The sequence below is a fragment of the Aotus nancymaae genome, unplaced genomic scaffold (genome assembly GCF_030222135.1).
Source record: "Aotus nancymaae isolate 86718 unplaced genomic scaffold, 86718_ANA_hifiasm-v0.15.2.pri h1tg000108l, whole genome shotgun sequence".
In the NCBI taxonomy this organism is placed as follows: domain Eukaryota; kingdom Metazoa; phylum Chordata; class Mammalia; order Primates; family Aotidae; genus Aotus; species Aotus nancymaae.
This window is the reverse complement of record NW_026988523.1, coordinates 26,765,628-26,781,875: the sequence shown is the minus strand read 5'-3', so window position 1 is coordinate 26,781,875 and position 16,248 is coordinate 26,765,628. Positions and strand designations below refer to the sequence as shown.

Genomic DNA, 16,248 nt, shown 5'->3' with positions numbered 1-16,248 from the left:
ATAATCTTAGTAATCTCCTGCAATAAAATATGTTTTGAGTTGGAATTATACATTATTTGGAGTAAGTGTCAATATATATTCATTGGCATTTTAATCTCTAGCCAGTTAGCTATCTACCACTAGATATGACCACCAGATTTAGCAAATAAAAATACAGGATTCCCAATGGAACTTAAATTTCTGATAAACAACAAAAATGTTTTAGTATAAGTATATCACATACAATATTTGGGATACATTTATGCTAAAAGACATTGGTTATATGATCAAGCCACTGTTCCCAGCCTGGATGACAGAGTGAGATCCCAACAATAGCAACAAAAAAATGGTAGTTGTTTATCTAAAATTCGGATTTTATGGGCATTCCCTATTTTTTCTGGCAACTCTAACACTATGGCATGATACAATTCCTTGTATCTATCCCATAGATGTGCAACTGAATATACTAATTTATTTGATTATGAATTTGGTGAGTTTGTGATTGTAATAATTTTACTGGCAAACTTACAGTGGGTTTAATTATTTTGTGATTTATCTGCCTTGTAAGATAATGATTTTTGTTTTTACACTTTAAAAATAGGGCACATTTTCATGTCAACTTGAAATACCATAGCTGAAAATAATGCCTTTTATGTTAAAGTGACAGGTTTCTCATTAGACGAACATAGTGGTCAACATTATTTTGTGAAAGTAATAATATTCCAGTGCAAAAAATTGTTTATCAGGGTCAGCTATGTTGGCTTTAAAGTATCTTTGTTTTAGCTTAATGCAGTTATTTGAGTATGTACTAAATACTGTTGGTTTTGGTATTTTACTGATTCTTAGATTGGTATGAAACTGATTGCTAGATTTTAGGGCAAAATGAAAAATTTAATTCTTTCTTCGGGAACCACTTTATTGAAGTATACGTCCACATAACTTTATATTTACATCTTATGATAATCTTGAAATCTAAAAAATTGAGACCCCCAAAGCTGTTTGCCTTTTATTTTATTTTTTTTTCAATGCCCTATATAATGCAAGGTCAACGTTTCAATTTACAGCCAGAGGATGTCTTCAGAATGAATTAATAAAATTAAAAGGGTACCGCTTTTCATTTTAAAAACATATATTGCTTTGGAAAAAACAAATGATTTAGGAGTACACTTCCCCTAAAATTCATAGTTAAATTCTGTTCCACAGGATTCTTTGTATTCTACTAAAGCATTAGGATGTATTATATGAGATGTGTCGTGTAGTGAAGCCAAACACATATTTAGGGTCTTCAAGCTTTTTAGACGCGTTTCTATCATGTTTTCCAAAGGCAATGTAATTATATTATTTTCCTAAGAATTTCCTGTGTTGATGTTCTTTTCTAGGATTGTTATCTATAACCATAATTATTTTCTTATAATTGATAAAGCATAATAAATCAAGTAAACATCTTATCTAGTCATTTATTTAAGAAAAATATTTTTTTCAGTATAATAGCATAAAGGGTAGATGATAACTGTAGTTATTCTGAACAGAATTAGATACTTTATTTTTACCATCTATTGGAACAAAAAATTGGTACCTGTCGGATATTTTCAATGACAGTAATTTGAAAATAGCCAAACTTATGTGCATAATCATGCTGTGAGCAAAACTATACCAAGTTCTTGTTTATAGTTATGTGGTTTGAACATAAACTGTTTGATAATAATTCCTATAATTTTCTTTAAGTAGTTTAACAAACTTGGCATTTGTTTATCTTCTAGATGAAATGAATGATCATCAAAGTACCCTCTCCTACATCCTAATTAACCCATCTCCAGATACCAGGATAGAGCTGAATGATGTTGTGTAAGTTGATCTCATATCTTATATAAAACATGTATTTTTTAGAAAACTATTTATTTTTGTACTTTTATTTAGGCCATAATTGCCTCTTATTTTTCTTATAAGTGCTTAAGTAGTCTATATCTAATTTTATAAATAAACAAATGCATTTGATATGTGTAATAATATAAAAAATTATGATTGTTTAAAAAGATATAAAATAAATAGCAGCATGAATTCTGTGAGCTAAAAACTTCTTGGAAAAATAAAGGGAAACATGGAAGAATAAAAGAGCAACTTAACAGAAAACCTGAAACATCCCGCACTGTCTACTTCTAAATACTTTCAAGTTCCCAAAAGCCTAAGTACAACTGATCAAACACTTAATAGAAAAAGGTCAATGGGACTAATCTGACTTCTTGAAAAATAATTATTGAACATGTACAGTTGTAGCACTCACCTAATGATGTGAGATAGGAAGACTAAGACATTTTCTCTGATTTCAAAGCCCTTACATTCTGATTAACAAAACTACAATTTACACATGAAAAATTTAATAGAAATATATAATATGACTTTGTCACTAATAAACTAAGCATCAGTAGAGTGAGATAGACAGTGCTTTTCTGAATTAATACAAGGAGGCGTTATTGAGTGGTTGGAGCAATTATAAAGAATATGAAACTTAAACTAGACTCTGAAGCATAGATGAATTTGTGATGGTGGAGAAGAAAAGACATTCCAGAACAGGAGGAATGGCTTGAGAAAATGCACTACACAGGAATTGCAGAAAGTGTTTCAGTGGCAATTTGACTGGAGTAGAAATTTTGTATAGTTAGTGTTTCTGTTGTAAGGTAAATGTAGTACTGGAAAAATAAATTAGATTTGCCTCTGGAAAGCCCTTAAATGGCAAAATGAGTTTAAAGTTGGCATTATAGATGATGGACAGCACGCAGACATATGAGCAAGCATGTAGCAAGATTTTAGAAAAGGCATTTTGGCAGTCGTTGGTGTAAGCCTAGGAAAGAAATTCCTTGCAGTAATCTGCCCTTGAGATACCTATTCCTGTCTTGGGGTAGATCAAGTGATGTTTACCCCCAACCTGACCAACGATGAACATTTCTTAGGCTCAGCCCTTGATACGGAAACAAGTGTCTCCACTCCAGCCAGCGTCATGGTCTTCCATGCTTCCAGGCCTGGGGTCTGTCAGGAGGGAATAGACCTGGGCCTGATCTGCCTGAACTGACTGACCCCACAAGGTGGGTCTAGGACATCCTTGAGGCCCTACATTTCTCCTTGGAGAGGGGACCAGAGGGGACTTGGGATGTTGCAAAAAAAAAGGAGAAGTCACCCAAGGCATGTGAGTTTTTTATCCCTCTGCATGGTTTGGATTTTCCAAAATCATAATTTTTAGAAGAAAGGCCAGCATTTATGGTAGAAGAAGGAAGGCCAGCATTTATGGTGGAATATATAATTACATATAAGCTAGCCACACTGTGGTAGGGTCCCTCCCCGCTCATGGCTTTGGACCCTTCCACAGATTAGAACCTGGGTTAGAGAATTGTAGAAGACAAGAGGGGAGGGCAGGGAAGATTCCTGTCAGGTTTTTAGCACAGTTTGTTTCACTGGCATTTTGAAGCATTTCTGTCCGAACACAAAGCCTGTTCTATTCATGGCAGGACACACTGGGGGTGGGGGCGGGGGAACATGTGGTAATGAAACCAGTTAGTAAGTGTTCTCTTAATATTGTTGACAATTCTGTAAAGTTTCTTTTTATGAATATTTCTGTTTAAGCTATTCCACCTTTGTTTTGAAATCCTTCCCTTTTAAGGAGAAACGTGACACTTTTGAAAAGGCTTGTGAGAAAGCCCCTCCCTTTTTTCTTTAAACCTTTAAATGACAAATCTAGGTAATTAAGGTTCTGAATTTTTCTTTTTGCTTTGTTTTTAATGAACATTTCTCTTTCAGAATAGGATTGTGTGATAATGTTTTAATGGCAAAAAAACATGATTTTGTGCAACTAACAAAGCTACTGCAAGAAAAATGAAACACTTCTTAACACACACACCAAGAAAAAAAAAAAGAGGATGTTTATACAAGGAAGCTAACTATAGATTGTATTACTGACATAAAACGAGTGTCAGAGATCCACAAGTTTTGTTGGATATTACATCCATAGGATAGGTTTGCGTCTGTAATCCAGAAAGCAAGCGGTAAGGTCAGAACTAGCAGGACTGAGAACATTTTGTGATGCGGAGCACAATATGGACCCCGGCAAGAGGTTCAGAACCAAATGTAATAATATGCAAAAACTTAGAAGACTATTTGATATGTTGTCAGTTTTGTGGAAGATTTTGACTGGAGTGGAAAGGGTATGATTTTTTTAAAGGAGGTCTGCAGAAAACAATAGAATTGATTGACAGGCTGGGTTAGGGTCGGGGTGGACCTGAATGGAGGGAAACCAGTTAAAAAGCAGGTGTGAGGAAAAAAATCATGTGTCGTAGCATTAAGATAAGGCATTGTAAAGGCAAGCCCCTTAAATAGATTTATGAAGGCAGAAAATGAGACTTGATTATTGATTTGGGATTTGAAAAAGAAGTCTAACATAGCTTTAGGGTTTCAAAACTGATTACAAAAAATAAACATAAAAATATTGTTTCATCAAAACAATTGAGAATAGGGAGACAATTTTCCAGACTGGAAAGCGGTTGTGGGGTAGTAAAAAAAAAAAGAGAGATGATATGTGGGTCCAGGTATATATGTATTTTTAATGAATATTGACTTTCTAATTAATTAAATTTTATTGATACATAATAGTTGTGCATTTTTAGGGGGTACATGTGATATTTTGATACATGCATAAAATATGTGATAATCAATCAGGGTAATTGGGATAGCCATTACCCCAAACATTTATAATTTCTTTGTGTTAGGAATATTCCAAATCTTCTTTTCCAGCTATTTTGAAATATACAATAAAGTCTTGTTAAGTGTAGTTGCCCTGCTGTGCTATGAAGCACTGAAATTTATTTCTTCTGTGTAACTGTAGTTTGGTTATTAATTAACCAATCCCTCTCCGTCTTCCCCTCCCCATTACCTTTCCCAGCCTCTGGTAACATTCTGCTTACTATCTCCATGAGATCAATTATTTTAGCTCACACATATGAATGAAAACATATGAATTTGTTATTCTGTGGCTTATGTTCTCTAGTTCTGACTATGCAAATGACAGAATTCCATCTTTTTTATGAATAGTATTCTGTTTTGTATATATACCACAAATTTTCTTGATCCATTCATTCAAATATATTATTTAAAGTGCAAAGAGGAAATGTCTAGAAAGCATATAGATACATAGTATTGGAACCTTGAAGATAGACTAATTTTCTATAGAAAAAAATATTTTTTATCTTCCAGCTGAAAAAGGCTAATTAGGGAATTTTTTCCCAAAAATATGAATACAGAAGAAAAAGTAGAAGAATGAATGTTACACTGTTGAGGAGTGTTTTGTTTTAGGGCAGAAAGAGGAGCATTTCAAAAATTTATTGGCAATATACAACAGCAGGAGTAAATTAGACCCCAAATAAGTGTGAAGAGATTCCTAAAATGCACCTAAGATAGAACTATCAAGTATAATATTGCTTTATTTTGCCATCTGATAATGCTAGTTAGAATACAGGAGCATTGGGGAATCAGATGAATAACAATTTAAGCTAGTAGAATTAAGTCACTGTCAAAAATTGTATCTGATGGTGCTATTTAATTTATACAGGACTTCAAGTGAGAGGAAAACATCTTAAGATGCACTTGGATTTCCTTCATGTGGTATATTACTACAATAAAACAAAGCTGTTCTTTTTTCTTAGAATCCATATTTATACATGTCTTTTTTCTTTTAAGTCCATAAGTACAGATAATTTTTATTAAATATCTAATCTACTCATATTAATTCCAGCCTTCTTATACCTCTTTTTCAAATAATTTTAACTATATAGAATTTTTTAAATTATGCATACCTTATTTGTATTTTATAATGAATTAAATTTCTTAAGATTAATACAATTATTTCCCAGAATAGTTTTTGACAGAATGTTCAAAGGAAATATTGCTAACCTTTTGAGTCTGTGAACATGTCCTATTGTCAAATATTTATGTTTATAATTTCAAATAATTTTCAGTCTTTTAACTTATGAATAAAATATGTATGTCACAACGTGGACAGGTAAAGTAGACATATTTTCAGATAATTTTCTGCCTTTTAGATATTTTTATTAGTTTTAAGCTAAAACATCAACTTGACTGCTATTAAGAAAATAAAAAAAGCTTTACTTACACCATTGCAGTGATCTGTATTTGTGGCACTGAGATAATTAAATTTCAGTGGAACCTGACAATGATGAATTATCACTTGAGAGATGGCAACCATGACAAATAATATATAAAAACACAGTTTAAGAAATTTGCTTTATTGTACTCTTAGGTTTTGTAGTGATAATAATAGGAAAAGGGGCTTTTGCTACTACCTCAATGATCTTAGAGGGTAATGGAATACACTGTTATCTTTTATGTCTTTCTAAAAATTCACTTTTGAAAGTTCATTTTAAATGAAGAAGCAACATTAACTTGATACAAAGAATAATAAATCACTAGATGATATGGTATTAAAAAGTATAATGTGCACTATTAGTTTTCTTCATCAATCTACAATGCTAATGATATTTAAACCAATTATAAAGCAATGTGCATAGATGACAAAATCCAGTTAATAGATCCAAGGACACTAATCTCAACTTTTATTTGGTCAAAGAAAATAGATTCAAGTGTTTTTGATTGCCTTTTCCCATTTTCATTAAGGAGTATACTTCATGAATTTTTCCCTTTAGTTTTTAAGACAAAAGTACAATCTTTATTAGAGTTCTCACTTTTTAATAGTTTCCCTGTTCATTTTATATACTTCCTCTTAAAATTATTATAGAAGTAGGAAATACTTATTTCATTTGCACTTGGAACATGACCTTCTTACAATGCTGTGTTGCATATATGTATTTTCCTTCTCTCCTTTTCAAAACCTCAGAGGCTTCCTACTGCCTTTGGAACACAAATTGAAACTACTTATTCTGAAACTTAAGGTCTTTCATTACCAGTTTCCTACCTTTGTTTCTGACTTTACCTACGATGACTTACCAGTTTTCTAAAGTCAAACTCGTTTCTAAGGACATCAGAAACATGCATCCTCTGTGGTCTCCATTATCAACGTTCGGGATCACCTCCTGTTCCTTCCTCCTAAATCTTCTCTGAAGCCTAGAAAGGCAAGTTCAACCCAACCCCTCAATAAAGGATTTCCTAATTCTCTCTGTTGTTCTTTTTCATTTCGTATGATGTTTGAAATTTCTTTCTTTTTTCATTATATCTGCTTCATAAATTATACTCTAATCTTCTGCAGGACAGGGTTCAGGTGTTGTGATTTTTTTTTAATTCTAAAGTGTTAGCACAGTTTCCTACAGGTTCTCAAGAAGCAGACACTGAAGATATTCCGGCATACCTCAGAGATACTGCAGGATTGGTTCCAGATTACCATGATAAAGTGAATATTGCAATCAAGCGAGTCACTTGAAATTTTTGGTTTCCCAATACATACAAAATTTATGTTGGCATTATACTTTTAGTCTACTAAGTATGCAAAAGCAAAGCATTAGGTCTAAAAATTTACTTAATTAAAAAATAGTTCATTGCTTAAAAATGCTAGCAATCATCTGAGCCTTCAAGGAGTCATAATCTTTTTGGGGGTAGAGAGTCTTTCCTCAATGTTGATGGCTGCTGACTGATCAGGGTAGTGGTTGCTGAAGGTTGGAGTGATGTGGCAATTTCTTAAAATAAGACAACAATGAAGTGGTTTGCTGCATTGATTGACTCTTTCTTTCATGAAAGATTTATCTGTAGCATGTGATACTCTTTGATAGCATTTTACCCTCAGTGGAACTTTTTTCAAAAGTTGAATCAATCCTTTCAAACCCTGCTGCTACTTGTCAACTAAGTTTATGTAATAATCTAAATTCTTTATAGTCATTTCAACAATGTTCATAGCATTTGTATCAGGAGTAAATTTCATCTCAGGAAACCAATTTCTTTGCTCATCGATAAGAAGCAACTCATTCATTCAAGTTTTGATCTGAGATTGCAGCAATTCAGTCACATCTTCAGGCTCTACTTTTAATTCTAGTTCTCTTGCTATTTCTGTCACAACTGAAGTTACTTCCTCCACTGAAGTCTTGAACTCCTTGAAGTCATTGATAAGAGCTGAAGACAACTTCTTTGAAACTTCTGTTAATGTTGCTATTTCGACCTCCTCCCATGAATCATGAACATTGAAATTGCTCTTTGATCCACGGGCTGCAGAATAGATGTGTTAGCAAGCATGATACAATACTAATCTCTTTGTACATCTCCATCAGAGCTCTTGGGTGACGAGGTGCCTTATCAAGGGGCACTAATATTTTGAAAAGAATCTTTTTTTTCAGCATTTGGTCTCAACAGTGAGCCTAACATATTCAGTAAACTGTGCCTTAAACAGATGTGCAACAAGCCAGGCTTTGTTTTACCATTTATAGAGCACAGGCCAAGTAGATTTAGCAGAATTCTTAAGTGTCCTAGGATTTCCAGAATGGTACATAAGCAATGGCTTCAACTCCGAGTCACCAGATGCATTAGCCCTACCAAGAGAGTCAGCTATCTCTGAAGCTTTGAAACAAGGCTTTGTCTTCTCCTCTCTAGCTATGAAAGCACTAGATGGCACCTTTTTCCAATAGAAGGCTGCCTCCCGAACTGAAAATTCGTTATTTAGCCACCTTCATCAGTGATCTTATTAATAGTTAGAGTTTTGATAACTTGCTGTACCCTCTCCATTAGCACTGGCTGCTTCACCCTGCATTTTATGTTATGTAGGCGACTTCTTTTCTTAAGCTTCATGAGCTAACCTCTGCTAGCTTTCAACTTTCCTTCCATAGCCTCTTCACCTCCCTCACCTTTCAGAAAATTGAAAAGAAGTAGAGCGTCGCTCTGGATTTGGCTTAAGGTAATGTTGTAGCTGGTTTGATCTTCTTTCCAGACCACTCATCGTTTTGCCATCTCAACAATAAGCCTGTTTCCCTTTTTTTTTTTTTTTTTAATCAATTTTGTGTTCACTGGAGTAGCACTTTTAATTTCTTTAGGAACTTTTCCTTTGCATTCACAACTTGGCTAACTGGCACAAAAGGCCTAACTTCCAACTTGTATAAGCTTTTGATGTACCTTCCACACTAAGCTTAATCATTTCTAGCTTTTGATTTAAAGTGAGACATAAGACTCTTCCTTTCACTTGAACACTTAGAGATCATTTCTGGGTTATTACCTGATCTAACTTTAATATTTCTGGGTCTTGGGTGGTGGAGGAGAGGGAGAGAAGGTTGAGGGAACAGCCAGTTGGTGGAGTGATCAGAATACACACATTTATTGATTAAAATTACTTTCTTATGTGGGTGCAGTTAGTGGTATCTGAAAACAATTACAATAGGAACATCAGAGATTACTGATCACACATCACCATAACAGATATAAGTACAATGGTAAAAGTTCAAGTTTCAGAAATGTGACACAGAGACCCTAAGTGAGCACCTGCTGTGGGGAAAAAATGTCTCCAATGGACTTGCTTGATGCAGGGTTGCCACAAACCTTCCCTGTATAAATACCAAGTGAAAATCAACAAAAATATGCCTGTACATCATTTGACAGTCTGAAGTAAGACAACTCTCTTACAACAAATTCTCACATTAATGAAATGTTTGAGTTTGGCAGATAAACATTTTTCTATTTACTAGCAGAATTAATTAAGGATTATTCTCTATACCTTAGCATTATCACCATAACCTGAATTTTAAATACATAATTTTTCAGCTAATTTAAACATGCATTATATTCACTATAACATTCATTAAATTGTTAATTTCATAGATTCATATTTAAATTGAAAAGACTATAGAAATTGTTTATATCAATTTTCTAATTTTTTCTGATAAACATGAGACAAAGAACAGTTAAGTAATGGAAGAAGGATGGCTAAAATGTAGATCTCCTCCATAGAAAAATGGCCAAAGCAAGGGATAAGAAGTCAGTAGCATACTAAATCATAAAACTTCCATGAGATGAAAGTGCTGAAATTGGTCATAATTAAAAAATAATGGTGCCTGATGGCCAATATGCACAGGGAAAAAGAGGAGGAAGAAGAAAAATAATAGTGCTTGATTCGTCAGCATTCATCATCATAATCTTCTCAGGTCTGAAAATGATCATATTAACAGTGCCAAATTGTAAAGGCCAGCTAAACAGTGAGTTCTGCCACCAATGTTGTATACATTTTGGACAATCTGAAAACTAAACAAATAAAGTAGAAATATAAAGTGTCAGTGTGAATTAATATTGCTTATATTTACTATTGCAAAATTATTTGTTTTTTTTTTTTCTTTTATTAGATACTTAATTAGACCAGATCCACTGGCCTACCTTCCAAACAGTGATCCCAGTCGAAGAAACAGCATCTGCAATGTCACTGGTCAAGATGCTCGAGAGGAAACTCAACTTTGATAAAAATAAAATGAGAAACTTTTTTTCCTACAAGGATCTTGCTTGAAACCACAAAAGTGTTGCTGGCATGAAAGAAACTAGATGGAAATATATGTAGTTTTCTCATATTTAAAAACATAATCTCTTCTCTTAGAAGTATAGATCATTTTGAAACTTAATGTACTACTTACTGGTACTCTCCCTATTAATATTTGAAGGACATCAGTGGAATAAGTGTGAAAAGCGATATTAAAATACAAATATTTAAATCTGACATTTAATTGTTTTATAATAATCCAAACTATATGAAACCAATTCAAAAAATTAAGATTTTATGAAGTTGACAAAATCTAACTATATTTGGTGCATCACAATGGACACAGAATGTTGCTGCCCCTCTTAAAAATTAAATGTGCCATATTATATTCTTTAAACTCACTGTTTTTACGAAGTTGAGCTCATCATAAATGTCTAGTCTTCTCTACATAGAGGTTAACTAACAAACTTGTGTGGCTGACTTTTGTGTAAGAATCATAGTTTGCTTTAGAATACAAATCTTTAAGTCATTTTAACGTTTTTTGTCTGCCTTATGATATAAAAATATTTATCTTAGAATTTGAGATGTCATAGCATGTTTTATTACACTGAAGTAACTAAAACATAAATGAAAAGAAACACTAGGTTCCTGCACTTTTTGGTAACTTTATGTCTAGCAAACATTTTATGCCAAGAAAAGCATACTCTAAAGCAAGTATCTGTCATTCTCCTAAAAGAATGCCTAGCATAGAGAAAATACTTAATACACATTTGTTGACTTAAATTTAATTCAAGGATTGAAACATTAACTGGATTTCTTGAAATATGTAGTAATGATTGTCGTTAGACTCTTGAGCTTTATCGTGTTTCATATATCTATATAGTAAATTTCATTAGAAAAATACTTTTAAAATTAACAGAGATAATTTATACCTTTTATGAACCCCAAAGACACTTCAAAACATTAAAAGTCCTTCTTATGTCTTTGGTAATGAAACAATAACACTCAAAAAAGGTTGTATTACAAATTTTGGCTTAATTTTGAAATTATATTAACTATATTTTAACATTATGAGAGAAAAGCATAAAACAAGAATAGGTAGTTCTTGGCTTTTAACATTAATACAAATCATGTAGAATTTGAGTTATAAATTTAAATATAAATTGACCATTGATAACACCAATTTTTTACCTGTATTGTGTTTTCGAGAAATAGATGAAAAAAGCATAAGAGAATGCATACATAGTTTTCTAGGTAGTGGAAGTGTGTTAAAATGTGTCTTATAAAAGAAACATTGGTAAATTTAAATATATACTCTTCTAATTTTGTTTTTTTCATTTTTGAATTTGGCATTGAGTTTAATTCAACAACAACAAAGAATACGTAAAAGACTAGAAAGGGACATTTTTGCCTTTCTTTTCATAATGATGCAGATCAACTTAAAGAATAAGAAAAATTTTTAAGAAAAGATATTCTAATGTTCTCTCAATAATTCTACAGAAATAAAAGTGTAAAGTGCAATGTGAAATCAAAGATTGTAGTCCTGGTATAATTTGGCTTGGAGACTATGAAATGCCTTTTTTCTTTTCGTATTTTACATTATCCACATTTTAGAATAACAAGAACACCAAGAATTACCCCTAAAACAGAGATCCTGCATTTAATCTACTTTGATCAGAGAAGTAGAATTTATGACATTTTACCTAAAATTGGGAGCATGCCTTAAAACTGAAAGATTGTATGCATATATGTGTATATGTTATAAATGTGAAATATATTTGACACACACATTCACATATAAATTGTTAAAAACTGAAGGCAGAATGGAACTAATATATGTAACAGAGAAAAATAATAAATTTAATGAACTTGTTTTATATTTGCATATCAAGAGTCAAGTATGATGTTTAAGTTAACCTTTTTTACTTCATTATTTTTAGGATTAAATGTAAGATTTTACAGATCTTTTATTTCCCCACAAGATTTGATGTTTGGTATTTTTGCATTATGACAGTTGTCGAGACTAGGATTTTAAGCTAGGATATGATTATATTTCCTATATAACTAAAAATTTTGTTTCATAAATTTTAAAATAATTATTTTTGACTATGAACATTCATCCAAATTTAATATTTGACACAGTTCATACCAGCTTGCTACAATAATGATAATTTATTAGTCTTTCTCTTATTTAAAGAATAAAAACATGTTTATAAAAGACTTTTAATGAACTGTTGCCTTTTTAAAATAATTATACTTGCACAAGAAAATAAAATATAAAGTCAGTAATAGTCCTTGCAGCCCAAAGGGAATTGATTTTGTTTATTGATCTGTACCATTTTGCTACCAGTTACATTGAACTGCTTTAAAATAAATAATAAAATTATTTCTAATGATTAAAACTCTTGATTTTTTTTTGCCAAAACTTCAGTTGCTTAGGTAAATTATGTTCTGGAACTATAAAATTCATTTGTTACTTTTGTATTTTAAACCCAAAATAAATATGGAAGTGATCTCATTGGAAAATGCAGTGATAAATAAACTTCTGTTGAATTGTGTCTTAATAGATTCTGAATAGTTGCACCATGTCAGAAAAGGAGAGTGAGGAGGGAAAGAGAGTTGAGATGGTAGTAAATGAACAATGGGAAGAAAGGGAGCAAGAAGAAAACAGAAGGTAAGAAAAAAAAATAAACCTTAGTGAAGGTGGCAGAAGAGAAATACATTTTACAACACAGAATAATATCACAATACACTAATTTAAGAGTCAGAGAAGCACTGGTTAGAGAAAAGAAAAAACAGTTTTTAACGCAAAGATGGACTTCCAGTTCCAGGAAAATGGAATACACCCATTTCTTCCTGCTGAACACACCTACCCCCCTATATATTGTATATAAATCAGGCCTACGAAGATTGTGAACAGTGCAAAGGAGGAAGACAGACTAGGGAATTGAGACTTGAAGAATGACACGGTGGTGAATCTGTGGGATTTTTCTTGGCTTCCTGCATATCCTGATCTTGATATTAGGAAACATCAATGAGCACAGATGAAAAAGTCCCAAGAAAAGCCTGTTCTCTTTTTCCAAAGGACTGGCTCCTGCAGAAGATGCAGCTTCCACAGCGCCAGACTCCTGATAGTTTGGTATGGATGGCTACTCCTGAAAAGGGCTCCATACCTGGTGGCCAGAAGCTCCCTCAGCACCTTGTTAGATGATTTTCTAGTAGTGTGCTTCCAGTGAGACACTTTCCCATAAACAGCTTTTTCTAGCACCCTAGGGGGTGGAATTCCAGCAAGTTCTGTCAGTGCAGCACTATAGTGACTTCTCTGCTGTGTGAGCCACAGCTGTGCCATCTTGATTTCCAGTGCAGTCCTGGAATCTCTTCCTGGAGCACTTTATCTTGGCCTTGAAAATAACGGATGCTCCTAATGTCTGCTATTGCTATATTATTTTCAAGTTACTGTTACTAACCAACTTGATATTACTCTATTGCTCTGTTATAGTTAAAAAATGTCTGTATAAAATGTTCTCTATCCAAATCACTGTTGTGGTTTCTCTCTCCAAACAGGACCACGACTAATACATGATGCACAAATCAGCAGTTCTCTGTTTAATGAAATAATGGTGATATCAAATTCTGCAAATTTGAGAGACAGACTTTGGGCAAATTCAACAGATTAAATAGCACCTGCTGGGAAACATTGCAGACAGACGATGCACTCATCCTGTGGAGCATTAAACCATTTTGATTTCATTTTGATCCTCTCTACTTTTTTAGAGGACTGCCTTCAGTCTAACTCATTTGTGGGAAGAGAAAGATAGACAATGTAAGGCCGGTTGCCTCGCCCGGAGCACGGACGCACACCCCATCCCCCCAGCCCCACCCCGCCTTTTTTCGAAAGCTCGGACATGCTTGGGTATGCTCGGACATGCTCAGGCATGTTCCCTTCTCCCCTTCCCGCACAGCCTGGTCTTCAAACAAAGGCTTGTAACCCTACCCAATAGTAGTCCTGCTTTGCCCACACCCTGCTCTCCCAAATCAATCGAGCTATTTCACTCCCTATAAAACCCCATGTCTGAGAGGAGTCCGTGCGACTTCTCCGGCCCCTCCTGTCGGGCCGCAGAACCTCACCCGGGAGCCTGAATAAATTCCTTCGCATTGGATCTTCTTGTGCTGGCCTCAGTTTCTTCGCTTTAAACTCGGCGAGAACAAACCTTACAGACAAGCCAGCTTTAATCATGTAGGTCAATCTAAAAGTATAGCAAATTGTTCTTAAAAACAGGAATTTTGCTTATAATTAAATAGTATGCTTATATAGTTATCCAATAGAATTGTATTTTATTACTTAATCTAAATTATGTGTTAGTAGAAACAAAACGAAGACCTGTTTTTCTAAAAATAAATAATAGAAATCTTTCACAAATTGCACTGTAAGTAGTCATATTCTAGGGAAACATAATATAGTTCCACATAAAGATTTGTATTTTCTTCTTTTTGTATCATACACAAAATAGGTTTCATTCTAGTGACACCAAGCTAGATATCTTTGTAGTTGGAAATTAAATACAATTCCAAAAAGAAACATTTCTAAGTTGACTTCCACTATCTAATCTGTGTGTTATTCATATAGACTAAGAAAGTGTGAGTAGTTCATCAGAATGTATTTTTTTTCTCTGAAAATTCCTGACTTTCAAAAGACAGGAGCTGTGAGACACTTTTATTAAATAGACATGAGGTAGGTTCAGAAGTCGAGGTTTGTAAATAACTGCATAGCCATATAGGCACATTTAAGTTATATATTGCTAAAGTAATATTTTTAGAGCTTTAAGTTCTTTTAATTACTGATTATTATCATATTCAAGAATTACATTAATTTGCATCAAAGATAATGGATTCCAAATTTTAATTGAGACCACAGAATGAAACCCTCTAAAAGATCTATCAGTCTGTTTTAAGATTTCACAAGGAAACTGTCATTTTGTGATATATATATTAGGCAGGGCAGGTTCAGCTACAGTGCAGTAATAAATAAACACCATACATGATCTCAAGTGGTTTAATGTAATAAACATTCCATTTGATATGGAATAATGTCTAATATAGAGAATGATTTGAAGTTTTAGGATAAAAGATTTTATAAATGTACTTTCATTGAAATAATATAAAAATCCACATCAGAAGTAATATAAATGTAACAGAATTATTTATGACCTTTACTGAAAATTCAAACTTGAACATAAAATATGGAGAAAATAGTAATTGTTATAAAATACTTCAATTTTAGATGTTCTTGGGACAAGTTATAAATGACTTGATTTTGAAAACAAAGTATGATCACTTTTTAATGAAAACTAATTGATTTTTAATGTTTCTGGCAAAAAGCATGCTGTGAAACAACTACAAAATAACTGACATTTCCCCTGGAAAACAGGTTGCTAAAAATAATAATTGATTTATTATTAGTAACTAAGGAGAGACATTCTTTCTTTGAAGCATTCAGCATCCTCCAAGTTAGTTATTGTGGCAATCCTCATTTCTCATTTTAGTGATATCAAGATTTGTTCTTGGATATCAATCCAATTTAGGGAAAAAAAAGAGTAATCAGTTACCTCTTAGTCCTGCTACAAACTTAAAAGCCTAAATTAGCCAAAGAGGAGATGATTTTTGATATTTTGAGATGTAAATATTTCAGGTAACATCTTTTTAAGATAAGAAATCTGCCTGGTGAAAATGTGTTACCTGCTATCAATATACTTGTGATATTTATTACTAAAATTTAAAATCACTTAATGAAATAATTTTATTTTGTTAAAAAGTTA

The 16,248-nt window shown here is 32.9% G+C and overlaps 1 protein-coding gene across 3 annotated transcripts in view; it reads left to right on the top strand.

Annotated features, from left to right (window-relative positions):
* The window catches only part of KCNT2 (potassium sodium-activated channel subfamily T member 2), a 390,893-nt gene extending 377,903 nt beyond the window's left edge, over window positions 1-12,990 (top strand). For all 3 annotated transcript variants that reach the window (XM_012444610.3, XM_012444608.3, XM_012444609.3), the window contains 2 exons: window positions 1,740-1,824; window positions 10,305-12,990. In XM_012444610.3, coding sequence (XP_012300033.1) covers window positions 1,740-1,824; window positions 10,305-10,416 — 197 coding nt within the window. In that variant the 3' untranslated portion in view covers window positions 10,417-12,990. The remainder of the gene's footprint in view (window positions 1-1,739; window positions 1,825-10,304) is intronic.
* Window positions 12,991-16,248: the final 3,258 nt, after the last annotated feature.